Source organism: Brachyhypopomus gauderio, chromosome 14, assembly GCF_052324685.1.
Source record: "Brachyhypopomus gauderio isolate BG-103 chromosome 14, BGAUD_0.2, whole genome shotgun sequence".
NCBI classification, from domain to species: domain Eukaryota; kingdom Metazoa; phylum Chordata; class Actinopteri; order Gymnotiformes; family Hypopomidae; genus Brachyhypopomus; species Brachyhypopomus gauderio.
In genome coordinates, this window is record NC_135224.1 from 14,560,995 (window position 1) to 14,585,442 (window position 24,448).

General features: G+C 40.6%; 1 protein-coding gene across 1 annotated transcript in view; it reads right to left on the bottom strand.

The window, feature by feature from the left end:
- Window positions 1–1,399: 1,399 nt before the first annotated feature.
- Window positions 1,400–24,448, bottom strand: part of kcnt2a (potassium channel, subfamily T, member 2a) — a 30,497-nt gene continuing 7,448 nt past the window's right edge. Inside the window, exons 7-25 of the mRNA XM_076972082.1 lie at window positions 17,419–17,599; window positions 17,090–17,254; window positions 15,409–15,545; window positions 12,092–12,155; window positions 11,530–11,638; window positions 11,315–11,423; window positions 10,752–10,901; window positions 10,003–10,211; window positions 9,481–9,691; window positions 9,263–9,368; window positions 8,786–8,958; window positions 8,493–8,564; window positions 8,152–8,286; window positions 5,923–6,034; window positions 4,855–4,956; window positions 4,540–4,623; window positions 4,302–4,430; window positions 2,939–3,384; window positions 1,400–2,730 (exon numbers count right to left, since the gene is read on the bottom strand). Of these exons, the coding sequence (XP_076828197.1) occupies window positions 2,631–2,730; window positions 2,939–3,384; window positions 4,302–4,430; window positions 4,540–4,623; window positions 4,855–4,956; window positions 5,923–6,034; window positions 8,152–8,286; window positions 8,493–8,564; window positions 8,786–8,958; window positions 9,263–9,368; window positions 9,481–9,691; window positions 10,003–10,211; window positions 10,752–10,901; window positions 11,315–11,423; window positions 11,530–11,638; window positions 12,092–12,155; window positions 15,409–15,545; window positions 17,090–17,254; window positions 17,419–17,599 (2,794 nt within the window). The 3' untranslated portion in view covers window positions 1,400–2,630. The remainder of the gene's footprint in view (window positions 2,731–2,938; window positions 3,385–4,301; window positions 4,431–4,539; window positions 4,624–4,854; window positions 4,957–5,922; window positions 6,035–8,151; window positions 8,287–8,492; window positions 8,565–8,785; window positions 8,959–9,262; window positions 9,369–9,480; window positions 9,692–10,002; window positions 10,212–10,751; window positions 10,902–11,314; window positions 11,424–11,529; window positions 11,639–12,091; window positions 12,156–15,408; window positions 15,546–17,089; window positions 17,255–17,418; window positions 17,600–24,448) is intronic.

Sequence of the window (24,448 nt, forward strand, 5' to 3'; positions counted from 1 at the left end):
GTGTCGATTCCAGGGTTGGGGTTAGGGTTACTAATTTTACCTGGATTGCACTAATTAGAAAATCTACCAAGCTTGAGCAAAATGCTAGTGAGGACTTTTACTTTCTGAACCTGGAATTGACACCTCTGCTCTGGAGTTACAATGTTGTATAGAGAACATGGCATTCCATTTGACCTGTCCAGATAATGTGTGCCTATTTCACAGACTGTCAATTTCACAGAAGAAGAGAGACCATCCACCTCCAGAGATCAGACTGGAACTGTACGAACATCTTCATGTGTTTCATCGAATGATCGCAATATTTAGACATTGCAGATCTAATCATTTGTCCATAACATGCTGTGTGTTTTAACTTCTTTCATTTAAGCTACCAGTAAAGGAGCTCTACAAGGTCCACGTGACTAAACAAATTGAGAAGTGTGACCTTCAGATGGAGCCCATTAAGCTGCAACTCAGGAAGACAAATCTTTTATAACATGTTCCTGATCAAGAGCTCTGCTCATTAAAGACCAAGTGAGCACAGTGACCCAGCCCTTGGGATTCTGCCGTGTACCTTACATTCTTTTAATCTTTCTGATTATTAAAGTAGAAATTTGCTGTGATGGGAGACTCAAAATTGGGAGAGCGAAATAGTGTTCTGACTGTAAATTTCTTTACCTGGTCTCATGACATTCATGTCAGATTGGGTAATCTTGGATCCATTAGTAGATGGTTGTTTCAACATTCATGTTGGATGTTGAGGGGTTTTTATCTTACAGTTCATCTACTAGAAGAGAAAGACCTGTTTGATCTCTACATAGACCAAATTAATGTCTTGAATATTTAATTCTCATCATCTCGAGAGAGCCTTTCTCATCAAAGGGAATTTTAATGTGAAGACCTCAGATGAATGAGGTAGAACTACCCTTGTATGTGCAGCTACCTAAGCAAGGGACGTTCTCTGTAAGAGAGAGTTCACTTAACTCATTGGCAGCCACTCAACAGTGTGATCTTTCATGTGTTTATTGACTTGCTTGAACTTATTAGTATGCTTATAAGTAAGCATCTCTCCTTTCTAATGTGATTCTGAAAACCGAGCTGTCTGGGAGTGTTGAACTAGCTAGACCGAAAGAAGCGAAAGGAATGTTGAATTGGACCTTTGCTCAGTAGTATTGTATAAACACTGCTCACTGTATCAACAGAAAAATTTTCACTGTATCAGCAAGCAGGATCACAGAAAGAGACAGTTCAGCATGAACAGTAACATGTTCTATGTTGAAAATGCAATATTTACAAATATATATTAGCATTAGTGGGACATGAAATGCAAGCTTCTCTATGCCTGTGGAAAACATGGCACTGGAGTGAATGATAAATACTGATATGTGCTGCTCTCTTCTTTTAAGAGTTAAGGCAATTTTGTCCGTTACAGCTGCTTTATCGTTGCACCACCACACTTCAAGGTGAATGAATGGAGTAACGAGTGACTCCAAACACTCCAAACAGGATCCAAACAGGAACAAATGGAAATCAGTTGCAGATTTCTTTATTTGGGCATCTGTGGTAATATTAATTATATCTGTGGGGCCTGTTACAGAGACACTATATGTAAATCTGTAGAAGATTCCTGGTAAATACTAGTGAGATATATTCAAAATTTTAGTAAGGTACACAGAGTTTATAGAGAAACAGGATGTTTTAAAAAGTCTGTCTTGTTTAAAATAGATGGTGATTTAAACCAGAATTTGCAGACTTAACTGAAACATCTACAAAACGTCACCTCATGCCAGTACTGCTAAATTCCATGTTAATTTCAGAGCTGGGTGGAACTTACTAAACAGGACTCCTTCAAATGTGCTTTTAGCAGTTTCAAAAAATTTCATCAATATATCTCAGAAATTCTTTTTCTGTAGTGTTCAGAAAATGTTTCTCATTTCAGTTCCCAAACTATCTCTTATTTCTGAGTCATTCTCAAAAGTGAACCTGTTTATGGTTTAAAGCTGCTATCAGAAAGATTTTGCTTTGTTCTTGCAAAGTTGTTTTTTTTTTCCATACAAGTAAATAACGGCTCCACCCTAATCAGTTGGCTTAAAAACAATGTCAAAAAGTGTAAACTATTTTTCTTTTTGGCCCTTGTGGATTTGTGTTGTCTTTCAAACATCTTCAAATAGCGATGTTGTGGCTAGTGGGCATGGTCTTAGTCCAAGTACATTCAGGCTATTTAACACCCTGATTCATGGAGACCTTGTGTACGTCACTGCAATAATTTCATGCATACCGGGCAGCTATAACATTAAAATGACCTGCCTCATTATATTGCGTAGGTCCACTTCAAACCAAAACACGTCCAATCATAGGCCCGTCCCATCATGCACCCATCTAATTACAGACTCCACGTTACGAAGCAGGCAGGCAGGACACAGATGCAGGTTACTGAGAACTCCATACATGCAAACAGGCATTCTCCAAATCACTGTCAGTGTCAACATTGCCTGGCACCATTTGGAGGGAATGGTAATTCCAACCTCCTGCATTAAACCAGCAAGTAGAATTGATTAGTTGAATCAGTAGGGTGGAAATGATTAACTTGTATAACTTGGGGATCTTATCCAGCACACTCTTCCTGTTGTCCACATGGACTCTTCCTGATGCTACTCTTCTTGCTGCCCACACGAGCTGTTCCCCGTGCTGCTCTTCCTGCTGTCTGCGTCCTTCGACACAATCACGAGAGGACTCTCACGAATGATGTACCTGGAACAGTAAACAGCTTTTCATAAACATGCACAAGATGCGTGGAAATAATTACTAAGGCTCAATCTTCAGCAGGCTTGCTTCAGAACGGTTCTTTAGCAAACTGTGAGACTACTTATGGTGTCAATTTATCAATATGAAGTGTCAGTACATGTCAAAGCCTCTGTGTCAGATGGGGTTGTACTGGGGTTGTTATCTACAAACTTACACAATATCGGGCACCTCCAGTCTCGTGTCTGGTGGTGGGTTGATTAAAACGTACGAGTGGCTATTGTGAATGCCGTTCATCTCGTCTAAATTGAGAGCCAAGTGTGAATTAGCGTTCCACTCCGCTCCCTCGTCCTCCTGTGGCTCGCCGTTGATGGTGGCGGTGAGACCCAAGTTGTGCATGCGCTTCTTGACCAGTTGGTCAAGCTCCTGCCGCTCAGAGCGAGGCAGTCGCATGGGACTGGGCCCCCGAGGTCCGCCTCTGTCCCCGCCCCCACCCGCCAGCCAGGGGCCCACGCGACTGAGACGCCGCACCCATCGCACACTCTTCCTCCGAAGCAGCTCTGGCTGCCTGCCGTCCGGCGGGTGGGTGCAGGTGGACGTGTCCCCTTGCTGTCCCGTGTCCTCGGGGTCGTCCACGATCACTGACAGCTGGGACTGAGAGGGCTGGAGGAGAGAGGTAGCAGTCAGTTTTATGTACATTACAAATAAGAATGAAAACTAAAACTGAATATGAACCTTAGCTCCAGTTTAAAAACAAAGAAATACTGGCTGGATATTTATTCCTGGATGTATATAACTGGATATTTATTCCTGGATGTATATGACTGGATATTTATTCCTGGATGTATATGACTGGATATTTATTCCTGGATGTATATGACTGGATATTTATTCCTGGCACATATGGCTTGGTGTTAATAGAACTCACTATTTTCTGTTCAAATCAGAATTTTCAAAAACACTTGTTTAGCCTTGCCTCACGTACTCAAAGTCAAGGCAGTCCTGTGTACACAAATGCATTCAAAGAAGCCTGAAATATACAAGGGTATGTAAACTTGGTTTAAAAGACTTGGTTTAAAAGACTTAGTTTGAAGGGAGTGGATCTGGGATGTCACACCTATTTTTGAGCCTTCAGAAGGTGTCGGTTCCTACCCAGTGACCTTTGCGATGAGCTTGCATTGCTGTGGTTTCTAATATGAAAAAAGTGGACTGGGCCCTATGTGAAATGTTTGACATTTTATCCTATGTACAATTCCAGTTTTAAGATCTGTTATCATTATGTTTAATAAATCATACACACAATGCAATGATGGATAGTTTCACCTAACCTGTATTCTTAAATTAATTATGTTTTGCAGGATCACTCATGTTTGCCTCAAATGGCAACAATTCCACCATGGTTATGTAAACCTACGAGCAGGACCTCCTACACTTCCCTCTGAGCTCAATACACTTCAACAATTCATCCACTCTTTATGGCTCCACATTTACTGGTGCCATCTGGCCTTCAATAATGTTGACCTAACTGTTAAAGAACAAGAAGAAGCATGTGTGTGGTATGTAAGTGCATGTAACTAAACCTCAAGCTGCTCAGCCATCTGCAACTTGGTCCTGTAGATGCCGATAGGAATGTCTCCCACTGTGGAGCAAAGCCTCTGGTAAAGTCTGCCATAGGTCCGGATCCACAGATCCTCCTCCGTGATCCTCATCTGTAATCCACATCAATGTCGGTTCACCTCACGGAAATGAAAATGCCCTTTCAAACTATAGAGAAAACTTGCATGTACAGCAAGATGTCCAGCAACAGGTGAGACTTACTGAGCACAAGAAGCCAGATCCAGGAGTTGTGTCCAGGCCAAGCAGTAGTCTGGTAATGGTTATCACATAGTCCTTGACAAAAGACTGCAATACGATGCGGTGCCTCATATTATTTGAATAGACAGATAGTCTGACAATTGCTTGGATGAACTAGTGTGGCAAGATTTAAAAACAAATCAATATTTTTTACAATATAATCTTTCTCTGTTGTATTTACCAACACAAGAAACACATGGAGATGCTGGTCACTTCAGCTTCTGTGGTTAAACTCCATGTTGTTTTTTTTTAAGTACAGACTTATTGGCTCTGAGGTACCTGGTAGAGGAGAGTGTCCAGCATGCCGATGCTAAAGACCCTTCCGGCCGCAAATGGCAGACGAAACATGAAGGCCAGGTTGGAGCCCTTCATCTTCTCCTCCTGCTCCAGACAGCAACACACCAGGGACAAAAGGAAAAAAAACCAAACAAACAGTTGTGATGTTTTGGATCCTCCTCACAGGCTGCATCAGGCCGATATCCAAGATATTCTGGTTCAATAATCACAACATACTGCCCAATCCAAGTCCACTGGAGTCAAACAGTCATGCATGTCGACAAATTGATGGGACAACCAAAAATAATGCTTTAAGTGTTCAAACTTGGAATTGATTTTCTTTTAACTACGTTATTTTGGTCCTTAAACTTTCCACGTCGTAGGTTGAACATGGGTCGAAAGGCCCATGGACGCACAAGAGCAGGCTACAGTACATCCAGAGGTGTTCATAGTGTTTGTAATATACATTTGCATAACCCAGGTAACTCCCTTCATTAACAGTCAAATTCAGAACATTCCATTAATGATGCCTTCGCAACCACAGCCCGGGGGTCAATCAATCAAATTTTATTTATATAGCGCTTTTTACAACAGTTGTTGTCACAAAGCAGCTTTACAAGTGTCGAGTCTTAGCCCCCAGTGAGCAAGCCAAAGGTGACAGTGGCAAGGAAAAACTCCCTAGTTTTTGCATGAGGAAGAAACCTTGAGAGGAACCAAGACTCAGGGGGGGAACCCATCCTCCTCTGGCCGACACCGGTCACCATGACAACAACAACAATTGTTCAACTCCAGGCCCCTGGGGTCGCCCCCAGCCCTGCATGGTTTTATACTTGCCCTGCTTATACACACCTGATCCAAGAGGGACTTGATGTGCTTGGTCAGGCTGCCTCAGACACCCTGCTCATCAGCAACGGGTCTCTATTCATTTTCCTAAATTGTCACGCATCATTTTTTTGAGTTGTCTATCCAAACATTCACGTATGTGTTACTTTTTTTTTTTCGTCTTGTGAAAGGTAATTTGTCATAAATGTTGGCTAAAGAAAAATGAGAGCATCCTCTGAAATAGCTCACCTTTTCCAGTTTAGACAGGGCCAGAGAGTAACAGTCTTTTGCTCTGAACTGCATGAATCTCATATTGGCTGGATGGGTGAGCTCTGTGATAATGCTGAGGCCAGAGAATAACCTGCAGTCATAATGTCCAAGAGAGTAAACACAGAGAGAGACAGCATGAGGGCAAGACTGTTCACACCAAACTGTTCCTTTCACAGCTGGTACAAATACAAACAGAATCCTTATCTAGCTTTGTTCATGTAAAGCAGTCATGTCCAAAGTCCAGCCCGTGGGCCAAACGTGGCCCACATTTAAATTTCCTCCAGCCCACAGCCTATGTCATAAAATCAATAATATGTGGCCCAGCAGCACAACTGGCTAGTTGAATTAAGCTGGACCAACGAAGTAGTCAAAGTGGTGGCTGGCAACAAACTGTTATATACAGAGGTATATGAAACTTATGTAATGGAATCCAATTGAACCCATGTAATGAGTATAACCTGGAGCAAGGCTTGACAAACTTCAAATGAAATACCAGGGCTGATATGGGTATCAGAATTTATTTGAGGACATTGTTAACCTTGTGTTTTCTTGTGGGGATAAAGAGACCCACTACCATATTTAGCTGTAGAAAAAATACCCTAAACTATCTTTTTACAACATGAAATTTTATGACTTTTCCTAAAGGGTCTCCATCATTAGAAAAATGTATAATTTGTTTTTGTTTATGTTTCCAAGTGAGCTGTACACCATAGTATCCTACAATTGTCTTGTGGGTAAATTTGAACCCGTGAATTATAAAAGCATTTAAATACCAGAAAAAAAGTTCAAAGGCCACACATAAACTCTCTCTCTCTAAATTCTCTCTCTCTCTCACACACACACACACACACACACACACACACACACAGGATTGATGTATGAATTGACCTGGATTTGACCTGCATCTGCATCTTGATCTGTAGCTAACCCCTCATATCACACAAGCTCCCAAACAAAGCAAAAAACTGACATATTAATAATAGATATAATAATCTCAGACATAATAAAAGCTAATTCAATATTGAGTATATAAAGAGACCCCGAATAAAAGCACCCCTAGTTGGTTCCTTGCTGAAGCCATGAATAGATTTTCAGTTTCAGTGTCCAAAGGGTCCTGGATGAGATATTTTCAGGAACTCTGGAGGAACAAGAGGATGAAAATGTATCTGAAGAGGAAGATGGGGAGGAATGCAACCCAGAGTATGATGCATGTTCAGAAGAAGAAGAAATCCCTCAAGCTGACAGAGAGACTTTTTTTGTCAAAGAACGGCAAAATTTGACAAAAATAGACAAAATTTGCAGTGTGTTGCACATGTGAGAAGTACATCTGCAAAGCTCATTCTCACATTCACTCATACTGTCCTACATGTGCCAAATAGAGTTCATGTTGAAAATTGTTCACAAAATCATTTTGTTTTGCTAGTTATGAGAAAAGTATTTTTATAATTCACTTCTGACAAAATTTTAAAGAATAAACAAAAAAGTTCCAGATTGTTGGCAGTGTATTCCCTTTCAATATAATTAATTCAGATGTAATTACTTCACATTTATATTATATCAATAATAAACCTCTACTGTGTAAAAGAAAAATGTTATGAGTTTCTTTTACACTTCTTGTATTGTGTAATATGCTTTGGTAGTGTGGGTCCTGCAGTATCCACAGAACAATGGTTGTAGAATGTTAAGACAGCACAAGGGGAAAGAAAGTAGTTTAGAAGTGAGAGCAACAGCTGGACTCACTTCATCAGCTATGAACTCACGTCTGCATTTCTCAGAGGGGACGAATAGTGTTTTAGCACTGGCTTTCATCAAAAAAAAATAATAATGCCAGCCTGTCTAAAGGTAACACTGCCATCTGCAGGTCATTTTCAGTTGTATTCCTAATTATAAATTATTTAATCAGAATATTTAAATTCAGCATCCAGTTTTGACAAAAGTAAATCTGATGTACTTGCTTATATTTATTTATTAGTGGCATTTTTCACAGGGATGTCATCAAATTTTTATTGTTACTTGGCTGACAAGCAGTGTGGTGAGCAAATCAAAGTATAAGAAACAAGAAAAAAGAAGATGCATACGCTATACCTTAATCGTAACATATATGCTTTTGATGAGGATTAAGTCATCATGATCTAAGCCAGATTTGTTTATAGTGTCATTTCTGGAGCCTGTGAAATTCTTCCCGGAAGAAGAAATATGGCCTCTGACCTGAAGAGTCTCTGAACGTTGACGATGGTTTTGGCATCAGCCATGAAATCCTCTTCAGCACTCATTGTGCTCTCCTTGTCTACCACCACCATGTTGGCCGCGAATGACACACCGCAGCGCAAGAGGTCATCCAGACTGGCAAGGAAACGAGCAGACATAAGCACTTAAACACCAAACCAAAGGGAAACTTCCAACAGCTTGTGTGGGATCATTTGGGACTTTGGGGGAAAAAAGGTACTACAAATGAGCTTTGCTAGGAACCTGAAATAAATGCAGTGTGAATTATTTGTGAATTGCAAAAGTTAGCGTTCTTGCGCCAACATCAGCATAACGTCTCATACCTATCCATCGATCCAATCATGTAGTAAACCATTGGGAACCAGCAGATGGTCTCAAGAAATTGTGGATCAGGCCTAAAAGACACCAGGTACAGTTTTAGGTATTAAGACCTTCAGAATCCTCTCATAGCAGAAGTGAACTTAATCACATCTTTTTTTTTTTTTTATAGATTTTTTTATTTCCTGGATTGTGCACACAGCAAGATCCCTAGATTTGAATTAACTCTTTATATATGTGCTGAGCGAATAGAGCTGAGGGGAATCAGGGAGCAGGAGGAGACTGCTGAGGAGTTTACGGGTTGTCCAGGATCAGCACGATGGGGTTTAGCTCCTCTTTGGGTCTGTACGAGGCTCTCAGGGGCACAATGAAGTTATACAAGCCACTTCCCGCCGTCTCCGCTGACACGATGATCGGCCTGTTCCTGAAGTTGTATGCCTTGGCGTCCTCGCATTGCTTGTGCTGGCAGGCCTTCATCATAAAACAGCACCGGATTGTGAAATAAAATGTAACAAGCCAGGTTAAGAGCTATAATTATCAAAACTTGCTGAATTTAAAGTTATGTGCATTTCAGGTTTTCCTAGATGCTTGTATCATGATTTGGTTCTCTGATATATGATAATTACCACTGAATGAATGCTGTGGGACTATAGTTTGAGTACAGTTTGTGAAATATTACAATCAGTGTCAACATAAGCATCATTCTGTGACAGGCCTTAGCATCTCCTAGGACATACAGCTATCCAACAGTTAACCACATTCCCTGTTCTTATACCTTGTCCAGTTGCAGGCAGCAACAAGGCAACTTTTCTTTCAACAAATGGCAACGTGTCTGTGAGCTTCCAATGTAGGGTGAATTTGGGGGGTACCCTGTGGTGCACCTGTCACAAAGAAAGAAAACAAAGTCTGTTCACTATCATGTCACGTGCTCCTGTGTTCTTCACTAACGCAACAGGGATGTTCTATTCCCCATAGAAAAGAAGGCATCCATACCCATCGCTGAATTGATCCTCCTCGGACTGTACGGTTTTGTCTCTGGATGGTTCATTTGCAGTACCATAGGCCTGGGGTGAGGTGGGACCCTCCAGGACTGGGGCGATGCTCGGTCTCCTGCTGTCAGCTTTGGCAATCTCGTCTGGCACGCAGAGGCTGTCACTTCGGCTGTGTCTCCTGCTTGTGTCCTGCAGGTTTATGGCTACAGAACCTATGAAAAAACAAATAACATATATGTTCAAAGGTGGGTTTGAGGACACACAATCTCCATATATTGACCATAACCATTCATTCAATCATTTTACAAAACTCATCCAGTGTTTTCCTTATTTATGTACAGGTTTTGGAATACATCTGTGTGTGTGTGACTGGTATTGATGCCACATGATTTTGCCATCCACTTTATTCAGCACAGAGCTGGCATATATGACTACATCTGAAGCTCTGCCATGTCAGCACATATGTAGATACGGCACCAGCAGAAGCCAGCAGCTGGCTAAACATTGGAGGGATCTGCCTGACCCATGCTAGCCATGATGCCTTGGACTGGAAGGTGTATTCTCAAGCTTCTTTTGCAGCGCTCTCCCTTAGACTTGAATGTTGAGTTCTCCTCTTTGGTGAGGTTGATGTAGAAGCACATGTCTGAGCCGTTCATGATGAACTGGCGGCCCGGGTTGAGAAGAATGTTCTTGCTGTCTTTGCGCCTTACTGCGATGAGACAAACGCCATATCTGGTAAAGAGTGACAGCTTAAGTTAAGACAGCTAGTCAGAATTTTCTACTGCCTGTAGCATTTACTGCTTACGTTTTGAGTGCCACAGAGGGGTTTATATGGTTTCATCTGTCAGATTATGTAAAGTTTTGAAACATTGTTCTCACTGTTGAAAAGTCTGAACATGTATGAATGTAGTATTCAGTAGTATTTTGTTAACATCCTATTTTGCTCACCAAAACCATCTCTGGAAATTGATATTCACATTTATCAAAAGTAAGAATGAAAAGGTACTTAAAATGGAGAACAGAAGAACTTCTAATGTTCTTCAAAACCATAATATTATAATGTTTTTCAGCACCATAATATTATAATTGTAACATTCGAACTGGGCAGGTGGGATGCAAGTGCAGGAGATTAAAGGTTTTATTACAAAAACTAAACAAACAACTAAACACAATTAGTTATGACACTAATGTTCTTCACAACCATAATATTTTTATGTTCTTCACATCATAATCTGCATTTGCTTCTTTGTACCTAGTATCCACATTACTCACTTCTTCTGTGTATGGAAGGAGGCATAAGTGAAGCTCTTGCCCTCATACTCAGAGAAGAACTTGCTGTCTTTCAGGATGATGTTGTACACTTCATTGCCTGAGCACCTCCCATAAACATTGTGCCACTGTTCTGGAGACTGCTGGCCTTCCCTGAGAAAACCACAAAACACAAACTCAAACACAAGTTCAAGCACAAGCTTGTCTACATGCAAACCCTGCTTGTGTTTTAACTTTTCTTGCAAAGGCAAGAATGAGGATTAGCCAATTATTCTGCAGAAGATGTAGGGTGAGCAGATGCACATGTATAGCATAAAGATCAAGTCATATACTGAGCACAACAGTTACTATATTGGAACAGTATTTTTTTATGAATGTGTTATTAAGGTAGCACAGAACATAAGGGTCTTGATTGATGATTCTACTAGTGATAACATGAACACAATGATGGTCCTTACACCATTAGAATAACTGCTCAGATGATATCTGAATGAGAATCCTTGGGCCAGTGCATGGTCCAGTTCCATAGTGTATTAAATAGTGAGTGTTAGGGATCTTGTACCCACAGGCCCTCTGAAGTGTGCACCAGAAGTGTGATTAGGGTGGAGGTTGCAGGGCAGATACAGTTTAGAGCCAACAGGGCATACTTAAACTCCTCTTCACAAACCACATGATCTGGAGAAGGGCAGAAGTAATTTTTCCATTATGAATCATTATGAATAACTGTAAAAGTATCAGATACTCATGTGTAACGATTTTGTACTGATATAAATATGGCTACCTGCAAATTTCACATGAAACTTGTTCTCTGGTTTTAGGATTTGGACATATAGTGGACAGTTAGGGGCAAAGTCATTTACAGCCCATGCCCGAAGAATGGTCTGGTGATCCTAACAAACAGAACAAACACTTATATGCAAACAATTTCCATAGGTCTATCACAAATGTTTGCTGTTTCCCCTGCAAACTGAAACCATAAGGCAGTTTTCTGCAATTGTAAAATCTTAAATGAAATCAAGTCTGTTATTTCAGTTTTGTGCCACAAAGTTGGTCCTTTTAAGAACCGTGCAGCAGGGATGGCTATTAGCAAGAAAACACCAAAATAATTAATACTACAAAGTGTAGCACCATGCCTCAAGTAAACCACAAGTACTCACAGTGTTCTGTAATAAAATTAAAGCACAGACCTTCACTTTTTTATCTTAATTCAAATTCTATGTGGAAAACCTGATCTGATCTGAATTTATGTGATCACAGAAAGAGGCAACAGCGGAAGCTGCGGTATGTTTTTGTTGTCATTCAGGTTCCTGTCTGAAATCTCACAATGTCTCTGGGCTGCATACCGCTGCAGTGCGGTCAACCTCACAGCGACTGCTCAGGATGAAGCATGCCTCAGCATTGTCCAGCCTACATGAAGAGAAACAGCAATATAATAATCTCAAGCTATCCATCCATCCATCCATCCATCCATCCATCCATTTACATCTGCTTATCCGGGTCTGGGTCACTGAGGCAATAGCCTAAGCAAATAGGCCCAGGATTCCCTCTCTCCGATCACCTCTTCCAGCACTTCTGGGGGGGATACCGAGGTGTTCCCAGCCCAGCCAAGAGGTCACCTTGGCCAGAGTGACTCTCGCCCAAGTCCCACAGTTCTGCTTCCTCTATGGAAGGCGTGATGGTGGAATTGAGAAAATCCTCAAAGAATTCCTCCCACCACCTAATGACATCCCCAGTTGAGGTCAACAGCTCCCCAGTCTCATTGTTTATAGTGTTGGTCAGGAACTGCTTTCCTCTACTGATTTGCCTGACGGATTGCCAGAATGTTCTCAGAGCTGACCGAAAGTTACTTTCCATGGCCTCACCGAACTCTTCCCACACCTGAGTTTTTGTCTCTGTGACAGTCAAAGCCAAAATCTGCTTGGGCCTCCGGTACCCTTCTGCTGCCTCCAGAGTCCCACAAGCCAACCATACCCAATAGGATTCCGACTCCTTCTCAAGCATGACAGCCTCCCTTACCCGAGGTTACCTTGGGTTCGGGATTGCCTCCGCGACAGGCACCGACAACCTTATGGCCACAAGGTTCCTCTGCCACATGTTCCCAGCAAACCCTCATGATATGTTTGGGTCGGCCATGTCTGTCCAGCATCCTCGCCCGCCATCTGATCCAACTCACCACTAGGTGGTGATCGGTTGACAGCTCAGCTCTACCTGTGTCCAAGACACACGGATTCAAGTCCTACAACACAACTTCAAAATCGATCATTGAACTGCGACCTAAGGTATTCTGGTGCCTTGTGCACTTATGGATACCTTTGTGCTTAAACATAGTGTTTGTTTTAGACAGACTGTGATGAGCACAGAAGTCGAATAACAGAACACATCTCAGGTTCAGATCGGAGAGGCTGTTCCTCCCAATCACACCATTCCAGGTCCTACTGTCATTGCCTGTGAGCACTGAAGTCCCCCAGCAGAACAATGAATCCCCAGAAGGGGCACCTTCTATTATCCCCTCCAAGGACTCCAAGAAGACTGCAGGGAAGGTGCAGGGAAGTGCAGGGAAAATCCCAACACATAGGCAGCCAGCTGGGGAGCTATGAGTAAACCCACTCCTGCCCTCCATCTTTCACCATGGACAACTCCAGAAAGGACTAAAGCAACTTCAGTAAGCAAGCTTCAGTAACCGAGGATCAGAACGCCAAGGCCCCTGCTCTCAGCCACTGCCTGATCCACAATGCACTGGACTCCTAGTACTACATGGGAGAGTGTACCCATGTATCTTCTTCGGGCTGAGCCTGGCACCCATTGGTACACACCCAGCAACCAAGTGCTCGACAAGGATCCCCTCCACAAGGCCTGGCTCCAGTAATCCTGATCTGGGTAAAAGTATCTCGGTCCTGATATTTGTAAATTCTATAGGGTTTTTTATGGATCAGTCTTTATCTGGTCCATCACCTAGGACCAATTTGCCTTGGGAAACCCTACCAGGGGCATTGCCCCTGACAATATAGCTCCTAGGAACATGCAGGGATGCAAACCCCTCCACCACAATAAGGTGGTGATCCATGGAAGATGTTTAATAATCTCCAGATAGAAAACAGCAATAACCCCCCTCCACTTCATCCACCCACACTCCTCTGAAGTCACCCGGGCAAGATGTCCCATATGCAGTTAATATAATGCAGTTTACCCGAGAAATACTGAGGCGAGGAGAGACGAGCCTTTCCTGATATCCACTCTGGGCCAGCCACCTCCTGCCTAACCAACTGTGGATGAAGGATCAACCCACTGCCCTGGCCCCTCTCACCACCCCAAATTCTCCTCTGCTATGGCTGTATCTCCATGGCCCTGGACTACTATTACCAACCATCAAGAAGTTTAGGACTGAATAAGAATTACATGTATATAAATACACACGAAGATGAGAATTATTTATCATTCCCATCTTTTCTTTGTTTATATATCTCTCTAATTGTTGTTATGGTGACCGGTGTTGGAGCATGGGTTCCCCCCTGAGTCTTGGTTCATCTCAAGGTTTCATCCTCTTGCTCTTGCTGCTACTGTCACCCTTGGCTTGCTCACTGGGGACTTGGACATGGACACTTGTAAAGCTGCTTTGTGTTAACAACTGCTGAAAAAAAACTGCTAAAAAAAGTGCTATATAAATACATTTTGATTGACTGATAATAATAAAATAAAGAAGTACACAAGTAAAGAATACTAGTATAATACGTACATAAGTTAATGCTTAGGATGTTCATTATTGCTGAAAATAGCACTTGTAGTTCATGTAGCACCCTAAAGAGGACAGCAAATCCCGTTTAACAGTGTTTTTCAGCTGGTTCTGCCCCAGGGACATTCAGGCCAAGCTGTAGTCTACGGTCCACAGTGTGTCCATATGAGTGTGTGTGTGTGTGTGTGTGTGTGTGTGTGTGTGTGTGTGTGTGTGTATGTGTGTGTATGCGACCAGGGGGTGTTGGAGTTGCGCCCACCAGGGGAAGAGGAGGGAGCTTCTGGGGGTGTGAGTGTGTGTGACCAGGGTGGGACGGTATTTTCAGTAGTTAAACTCAATAGCATGTCACAGACCACCAGGGGGTTGAAAACCCCTGCAGTTTAAAGTCACATGGTATGACTCAATCCAGTCCTCAGTAACTATCAGCTATTCAATATATTTACTCTGTTCCTGTTCTGCAACACATCTTGGACTGAAGGACTTTGCACCTCTTGATTACCTAGTACATTTGCATAAAGAGGTACACAACAAAACCTTGGAATCACTGGTGAACTTAGAACTGTACTTTCACCATCCTTCATTATAAGATGCTAAAGTACTTTCTACAGTGTTTCACACTGTTGACTGAAACCCACACTGCTTTGAAATTGTTAAATGGGAATGAGAATACATTAATGATCTCACCATGGAAGCTTCAATGGCCCTGACCCAATATCATCTCAGAGCCACTTAACAGTTCCCTCTCCCCCCCCCCCCTCTCGTTTTAAAGAAAAATGTCAAATTTTACTGAATGCCAATTTATATCTGATTTACAAAAAGTAACTTTAACAATCACTAGAGCTTGCATGACACATTCTTACAGTCACCAAAAGCTTCTCTGTCTTCACTGTATGATGTAGTGGTTTGCCAGCCTGTTCTTCAAACACTCACTTGGACCTGAAGAGGTCCTGGTTTTTGAGTGCAGAGCCCTGCATGTAGATGACCCTCTGAGACCACAGGGGGATCTGAAGTACGCGCCGCACCTGAGTGTCCATCTCAGAGGGACACAGGATAACGACGTAGTAGTCCTGCAAGACAGAGGCATCCATCACTTGGAAACCACAGTTGGCATGTCATGAACCTAATGAACCTGGCATGTTAGATGGTTTGATGCTGTGGTTACATTCCCTTCAAATTCCCTTCATAACCCATTGTTATGCAGCAGTAAATGAATGAATGAATAAAAGAATGAATGAATATTTAATTTAAAAAATACTTATTTTTCAACCTTCTTAAATTTTTTCTTGAGCAGTATCCTTCTGCGAAATACAAAAATGTGTATGTAATTATATGGCCACATTGTGATGGGCAGGGTGAGCGAAATAAAATGGAAGCGATCACGCCAAGTCTCAGGGAAAAAGGATGGTTTCATCCTTTTAATCAGTGACTTGATCCAAATAAAGGATATAATGACCAGCGGTCAACTGGTACAAAGACAAGACATATAGACAAACAACCACAACAACAGGACAACTGCCGCTGTGGACAGAGGCGACCAGTAGGGGGCCCGCCGTACCGTGACACACATAATTTAATATATTTATCAGTATTTGTGAGTTACAACATACGCTGTTCATATATTTATGGAATATAAGAGATTCAGCCATTTTCCCCAGTAACCCAATTACAATATTATAGTTCACTTTTATATTACATGTAGGAAAAACAGACAAGTCTCTAAATAATAATATTTATTCATATTATTATTCATTTTATTCATATTACTGATGTATGTACGTCATGCGTCCCGAGCCAAGCAACTCCAGTCCCCAGTATGTTCTGTGTCACTGGCTCCGGTCCTCCTCCCCTAATTATTGACTTCCACCTGTATCCCATTAGCAGAGACTATGTAGCTAAGTCACATTCTAGCACTCATTGCAAAAATATTGCCTACACTTTTTGAAAGCATAATGAGCTTACTGTTCTCTGAATTCCTTATATGATTAGATTAGTTTGTATGGAAGCCCATTCCCACCTCTCGAAGAAAAAAAGTCCATATAGTATCTCATAATTATGACTTGCATCTCATAATAATGACTTACTATCTCATAATTATGACTTATTCTCATAATTATGACTTACAATCTTATCTCAGATACTAAGTTATAATTATGAGATACTATGTGAACTTTTTTTTCTTCTAGCTGTGGGATTGGGCTTCCATAGGTTTGTCTTGTGGTTCTGTTGGTTGGATTAGCCCCTCTGCACTGCCTGGTTTTGTTATATCTGTTATATCGACTTGGACTGCCTCTGACTACTTGTTTGGATCCTGTTTCTGGCTGCCCCCCTGGTTTTAACCCCTGGAAACGAATATGCTCTGCAAAATAAACCGCTTTCATTTAAGGTCTGTGTGCATCTGTATTCTGATATGTTTCCAGTGTTACAGTGTAATCACACATTGAAAAGATTGGCAAATGGGTAAATTACCATTTAAATCAATGTTCAGCACCAGTACATTTACACATATTAATGTGTAAACATACATTTCATATGGCTTTCACTGCATTTTACAACATCTAATCAGATTTTTAAAGGGTTGTGAAATTCTACCTCCTGTGGTCCACAGACCTACCTGGAGCCTGGGGTGGGCATAGAACTCATTAAGGAAATCCATGAGCAGTTCGATTTTGAGTGACCTGACGCACAGCACCACGTGCTTCTCCGTCTCAGCGCGGTGCCGGCTATAGTTTCCTCCTGACTTCTGGCGTTCCATCCACAGGTAGGCCAGCTGCTCAAACTGTTTGGGTCAGGCAGTGCAGCATGCTCATAAGGTTCTAGAGAACATGGATCGTTTAGCTACGTTGTTTTAGATGTGCCCTCTTAATGCGACTCCTCCCTCAGCTCCACCAAAGGCAGGAACGGGAACTCTTACCTGGAATGATGGACGAGTGAGAAGCTCACCTGGGCTGGCAGCACCACAAGAGCCACGCAAATCATGATGACCACGAGCAGCTTAGAGGGCCAGATCTTTGGACAGACGTCCCCATAGCCCACAGTTGAAAAGGTCACGATGCAGAAATAGACGGAGTGAAATAAGCTGAGTTTCTGCCCAGCACGCTCCAGGTGCTGGATGCCACAGATGCTAAAGTGGTGAGAACCCATTATGCATTGAGGGGCAATACATTTTCATTAGCACAAAATTTACTTCACTCTGTTTCACACTAAACTGAAACAGTGTACTGGAAATTAATACTCCATGAATTACAAAAATGTTTATTTATTCAGTGACTACAAGACTTTTGTTGATTTTTGTGTCAGCTTGTCAATGTCAATTGATTTTTAGAAAATGATTATATGGTACAACCTTGAGTTCTGTGTATAGTATTTGCTAAATACACTGAAAGCCAACATATATAGGCCATTCTTCTTAAAATGCCATCTTGAGATTGCCATGTATAATAATAGCAACATTTTGAACCCTTGCATCAACAAAACACACATATACTAATCTTCCTATATATATATATATATATATATATATATATATATATATATATATATATATATATATATATATATATATATATACAGTATATATATATATATATATATATATATATATATATATATATATATATATATATATATATAGGAAGATTAGTATATGTGTGTATATATATATATATATATATATATATATATATATATATATATATATATATATATATATATATATATATATATATATATACAGTCATGCCCGAAAGTATTCATACCCCTGACCAATTGTGACTTAAATTTACTTTTATTTAACCAGAAATTATATTTTTGACTGGAAATGACACAGGCATCTCCCAGGAGATAATACGATGATGTACAAATGTACAAGAGGCATCATTGTGGGAAAAAATAATTCTCAGCTTTTATTCACATTTGAACAAAAAGTGGCATGTCCAAAATTATTCATATCCTTTGAAAACTGTCACAGTATATGGGAAAATCCAAATTTCTATACCATTCCAAATAGTCCAAGCTATTTTAAAGCATCCTAATTACCCTGATTCATTGGGAACAGCTGTTTTAATCAACTCAACAGGAGAAAAACAGCAGCTCTCTGCAGTTGGTTTGTGGACAGTCATGGCAAAGACAAAGGAGCTCACTAAGGACCTGCGGCTGTGCATTGTGGCCGCTCACAAGTCAGGAAAGGGCTATAAAGCTATATCAAAATGTGTTCAAGTTCCAGTGGCTACAGTGCAAAGTATTATTAAAAAATACAAGAGGTTCCGCACTGTGGAAAATCTCAGAAGATGTGGTCGGAAGCCAAAAGTGACACCTGTGCTGGCCAGGAGAATAGTGAGAGAGGTGAAGAAACATCCAAGGATCTCCACCAAGGCCATCCTGGTGAATCTGGGCTCTGCTGGTGGCGACATCTCAAGGCAGACAGTCCAACGGACACTGCACACTGCTGGGTTCCACGGATGCAGACCAAGGAAGACACCACTTCTCCAGAAAAAGCACACAAAAGCCTGCTTGACCTTTGCAAATGCTCATCTGGACAAAGAAGAAGACTTCTGGTGTTCTGTTGTATGGTCAAAAAAAAATTTTATTGTTTGGCCACAATGATGTGTCCACCATTTGGTGTAAAAACGGAGAAGCCTTCAACCCTAAGAACACCATCCCCACTGTCAAACATGGTGGTGGGAACCTAATGTTTTGGGGGTGTTTTTCAGCCAATGGACCAGGGAACTTGATCGCAGTAAATGGCACCATGAAAAAAGAGCAATACATCATGATTCTCAACAACAACATCAGGCAGTCTGCAGAGAATCTTGGCATTGGGAACCAGTGGACATTTCAGCACGACAACGACCCAAAACACACAGCCAGAGTGGTGAAGAAATGGTTAGCAGACAAAAACATGAATGTTTTGCAGTGGCCCAGCCAGAGTTGAATCCAATTGAGAATCTGTGGAGGGAGCTAAAGATCAGGGTGATGGCAAGGAGACCCTCTAACCTCTGGAGCTCATCACTAAAGATGAATGGACAAAAATACCAGTGGAGCCAAGCAAAAAGCTGGTCAGCAATTACAGGAAGCGTTTGATTGCTGTAATAGCCAATAAAGGCTTTTCTATTAATTATTGATAAGGGTATGAATAATTTTGGACATGCCATTTTTTGTTCAAATCAAATGTGAATAAAAGCTGAGAATTTTTTTCCCACAATGATGCCTCTTGTACATCATCGTATTATTATGAGATGCCCGTGTCATTTCCAATCAGAAATATAATTTCTGGTTAAATAAAAGTAAATGTAAGTCAAAATTTGCCAGGGGTATGAATACTTTCGGGCATGACTGTGTGTATATATATATATATATATACATATTATGGCAAGCCGTTCAGGAAAAAACTATATATATAGAATGACTGCTAAGTCTGAATATATGGAATGAAACCTGAGAATATGGAATGAAGTCTGAATATATGGAATGAAAGTCTGAATATATGGAATGAAACCTGAGAATATGGAATGAAGTCTGAATATATGGAATGAAACTTGAGAATATTGAATGAAAGTCTGAATATATGGAATGAAACCTGAGAATATGGAACGAAAGTCTGAATATATGGAATGAAAGTCTGAATATATGGAACGAAAACCTGAATATATGGAACGAAAGTCTGAATATATGGAACGAAAGTCTGAATATATGGAACGAAAGTCTGAATATATGGAATGAAAGTCTGAACATATGGAACGAAAGTCTGAATATATGGAATGAAAGTCTGAATATATTGAATGAAAGTCTGAATATATTGAATGAAAACCTGAATATATGGAATGAAAGTCTGAATATATGGAATGAAAGTCTGAATATATGGAATGAAAACCTGAATATATGGAATGAAACCTGACGCACTCGCGCCGTTTTGTGCTTTCAGTTTGTGGTACCAGGCAGAGCCGGAGTGGCTAATCGGGAGATTCGGGAGGATTCCCGATGGGCCGGCTCATGTCAATCTCTAGTTTGGGCCAATTGGGATGGAAAAATAATTTTGGGCCGGATTTGGGCATGAAACTCCCGGGCTGAAAAAGTGGCCCACTCCGGCCATGGTACCAGGTATTATAGGAAATTGTAACTACTTCGTTTCACAACATATATCTGTCTGACTGAACAGTTCTCTTGTATTACATTAACAAATATGAGCCTCTTGTAATTCCAGGACAAAACATGAGAGAACGTGAAGACGTTAAGATTGGGCGTTTTGAAAATAAACAACCATTAAATAATGTGATTAAAAGCGAATTATTTCGAATCATTTTGAGTATATGTATAAATATTTAACTTAATTAAGTTTAACGTGCTGGGAAATATTGAACTGGACCTTGAAAGTGACTTACAAGTGCTTTAATTCCACCTTATAAAGGTGTATGAACCCTGCAAACATGACTTTGTTCATTGCGCTGAGGAGCGGCACGCGTGAAGTTAGGTGTACGACCTTGCGAATCGACAACGTGCGAGACCCTCGCGCATGGACGGAGCCACTGCGATTACATCATTTTCGCCGCGGACCCTCGACGCTCGCGACGCGTCAAGTATAAACCAGGCTTAAATCGATCGATCACCAGTGGTTGGCGCCAGAGCGAACTAGTAACTCATTGAATCATAGATGTAGATCAGAGATAAATAAACTAGATTTTTTTCAGCGTGAGAAATCAGATGTATGGCGTGTGTGGCAACCCTGCAAACCGCAGCTCCGAATCGAATCACCGCTGATAGCATGCTAGCCAGCAGTACTATGGAGAAATGTTCTATTTATTCTGCTTGTAAGCAAGGTTATAATAGTTTTGGATTTTTCATTATAGCTTAGTTTTTATTTAATTGTTTCACTTTTTTTCTAATTCAGTTAGTTTTAATTAGTTTTTAGAGCATGTTTGCTAGTTTTTATTAGTTTTAATAATTTTTTAAAGCTTAGTTTTAGTTTAGTTTTCATTAGTTCTAGTACCTATTAGTTTTAGTTTTTTTTTATACTTGGTTATTTGTCAGGTGCAGGATTCAAAAAGTCCAAAGTAAATATTGTGTAATAAAAACTCATCAAAAGATACCATTTTTAAAAATGCATTCAATTACTGTTGAACAACTAACAGTCCACAAGATAGAAGCCATAAGTGCAAAATGTGTAATATCATGTGATTCTGAGTCAGTGGGTCACATGACCTTGAAGCTATTGAAGAAAAATCGCAATATTTTCAAATAAAAAATTGCTAAAAATGAAAAAAAGCCTAAAATGCAATATAAATGAGTGTGCCTCATCTGTCCAGTGTAGCAGAATATTTTCACTCTGATTCTGAGTCAGTGGGTCATATGACCTGAAAGCTATTGAAGAAAAATCGCGATATTTCCATATAAAAATTTGGTAAAAAATGGAAAAAAGCCTAAAATGGCATATAAGTGAGTGTGCCTCATCTGTCCAGTGTAGCAGAATATTTTCACTCTGATTTTGAGTCAGTGGGTCACATGACCTTGAAGCTATTGAAGAAAAATCGCGATATTTTCATATTAAAAAATGCTAAAAATTGAAAAAAGCCTAAAATGCAATATAAATGAGTGTGTCTCATCTGTCCAGTGTAGCAGAATATTTTCAGTCTACTTTTGAGTCAGTGGGTCACATGACCTGAAAGCTATTGAAGAAAAATCGTGATATTTCCATATAAAAAATAGCTAAAAATGGAAAAAAGCCTAAAATGGCATATAAGTGAGTGTGCCTCATCTGTCCAGTGTAGCAGAATATTTTCACTCTGATTTTGAGTCAGTGGGTCACATGACCTTGAAGCTATTGAAGAAAAATCGCGAAATTTCCATTTAAAAATTTGGTAAAAAATGGAAAAAAGCCTAAAATGGCATTTAAATGAGTGTGCCTCACTGATGTAATATTTTTGGCATGATTTGATATCATTTTCCACTCAGGTGGTCATAAGACAATGATTTATAATTATTTTGGTTTCTCAAGAGTGTCTAGTTGGGAAATTTATTGATGGTCCCTAAGTGAACCTCCGCGCGTGAGAGGAGGGAGCGACAGAGAGCGGCTGGCCGAGTTCATAGTGCTTGATTCGGATCAACCGTGAGCTAGATGCCGCAATCTCCGCGGAGCTTGAATATCCAATATCCAACTTGAAACTAACTTCACCGCGGTCGGGGAGAGGGGGCGTAGCCATACGTGACAGATTCTCAACACATTAACTAGTGCATCCACCCGCTTGCGGTTTTTCTGCATTAACTAACCAGCAGCTATTTAATCACTGGTGAAAACGGGCCATTACGGTTCTCCTTCCCGGTGCTACCTAGCCGGGATGTTGTTTCTCTTTCGGCGGAGCTACTTAACAGTCTAGCTTGTCAAGGTACTGACAGTTAGCCCTCTTGTGTGAACTTTGAGATTCGTGGGGTTTTTCCTCTTGAGAACTACTCTATATATTTTATCACCTGTTTCCACTACAAGACATGTAGTCTTCCTCGTAGTCATATTTAAAAAATCCCATACAGGCCGTTTTATCCCAACTTTTGTTGTCGTAATTGTGCAGGCTAGCATAGCGAGCAGGAGCTCTAAACAAGAGACTTGACGGACCGTGATGTGTCGTACGCTTCTGTCAGCTAATATAAAACTAATAGTGAAAAAAATCGATCTCATATCAGTTCACAAGACTTATAAATAAACAAACACGAAAACGAAGAGTATCCTATCTATAATTTCAGTACGTTTTAGTTAGTTTTCTATATGTAATATAGTTATAGTTAGTTATCGTTTTTTTCTTTTAATTACCGTTATTATTTATTTCAGTTAACGAAAATGTTTTTTCAATATTAGTTTTCGTTTTTTCGTTCGTTTTCGTTAACGATTATAACCTTGCAAGCAGTACGCCACCATAGCTCGTGCACTGGTCAGGGTGTTTATCATCTCCTCCATACTGAGGATTACTGCTAGGGGTGTGACGATACATGATATTGGGTTCACGAGAACGAGACGTGACGAGATTTTAAGGAAACTAAAATGACAAATTATATGACTGGACAACATACTTTTATTTAACTGAGTTACACATGCATTTTGAAATTTTTTATTAGAACTCTTAACATGCATGATGCAAGCATGAACTTAATAAACTTGTCCTACAAATTGAAATTAAAATTAAATTTCATAAAAGTTAAAATAAAATAAATAAAAACATTTCTCATTTTTTCAAGCGCAAACAATACTACAGCGAGTCCCCGACGGTGTTAGACCGAAAAGTCCGTCGTTAAGCGCGACCCCAGATTTAGATACGCGTTGATCGTAAATACAAAAACGAACAATGTTCTCGTGCACAACACTCCACTGTGCTGCCACTGCTCCTCCGCGCACCGCACAAAATAACATAAAAAGTCGGTCGGAACTCCGGTCCGTCAACCAGACCCGTTGTTAAGCGGGGACTCACTTTATTATGTGCAAAACAAAAAGTTTTTCTCTGTCAATAGGCTACAGAGTGTAAATAGTGCAAACAGAGCCTGACCAAGTATGTCACTGAATTTCACTGAATTGGCATGTCACTGCCATGTTCATTTTTAAGAATATTAACATCGCCACACTGCTCCCGATATCCTGCTGTCTCAACTTGCCAAAGCGCCGTTCTGTCCCTGCTACCAAGTGAGATATGTTGATCTGAGTACTGAGCTGTGGTGGTGCTGTAAATATCTCTGTATCGTGCTCGTATTGGCCGCGGTGTACGGCATTATTTTCATACAATGTTTGTATATGGTCAGTGTCTTATCAGTCACTCTCTTGCCATTTATCATTTCTGCCGGGTACCCAAAATGCTGCCAAACAAACGAGCCTGCCGCCATACCTGGTACCACAAACTGAAAGCACAAAATGGCGCAAGTGACGTCAGGTTTCATTCCATATATTCAGACTTTCATTCCATATATTCAGGTTTTCATTCCATATATTCAGACTTTCGTT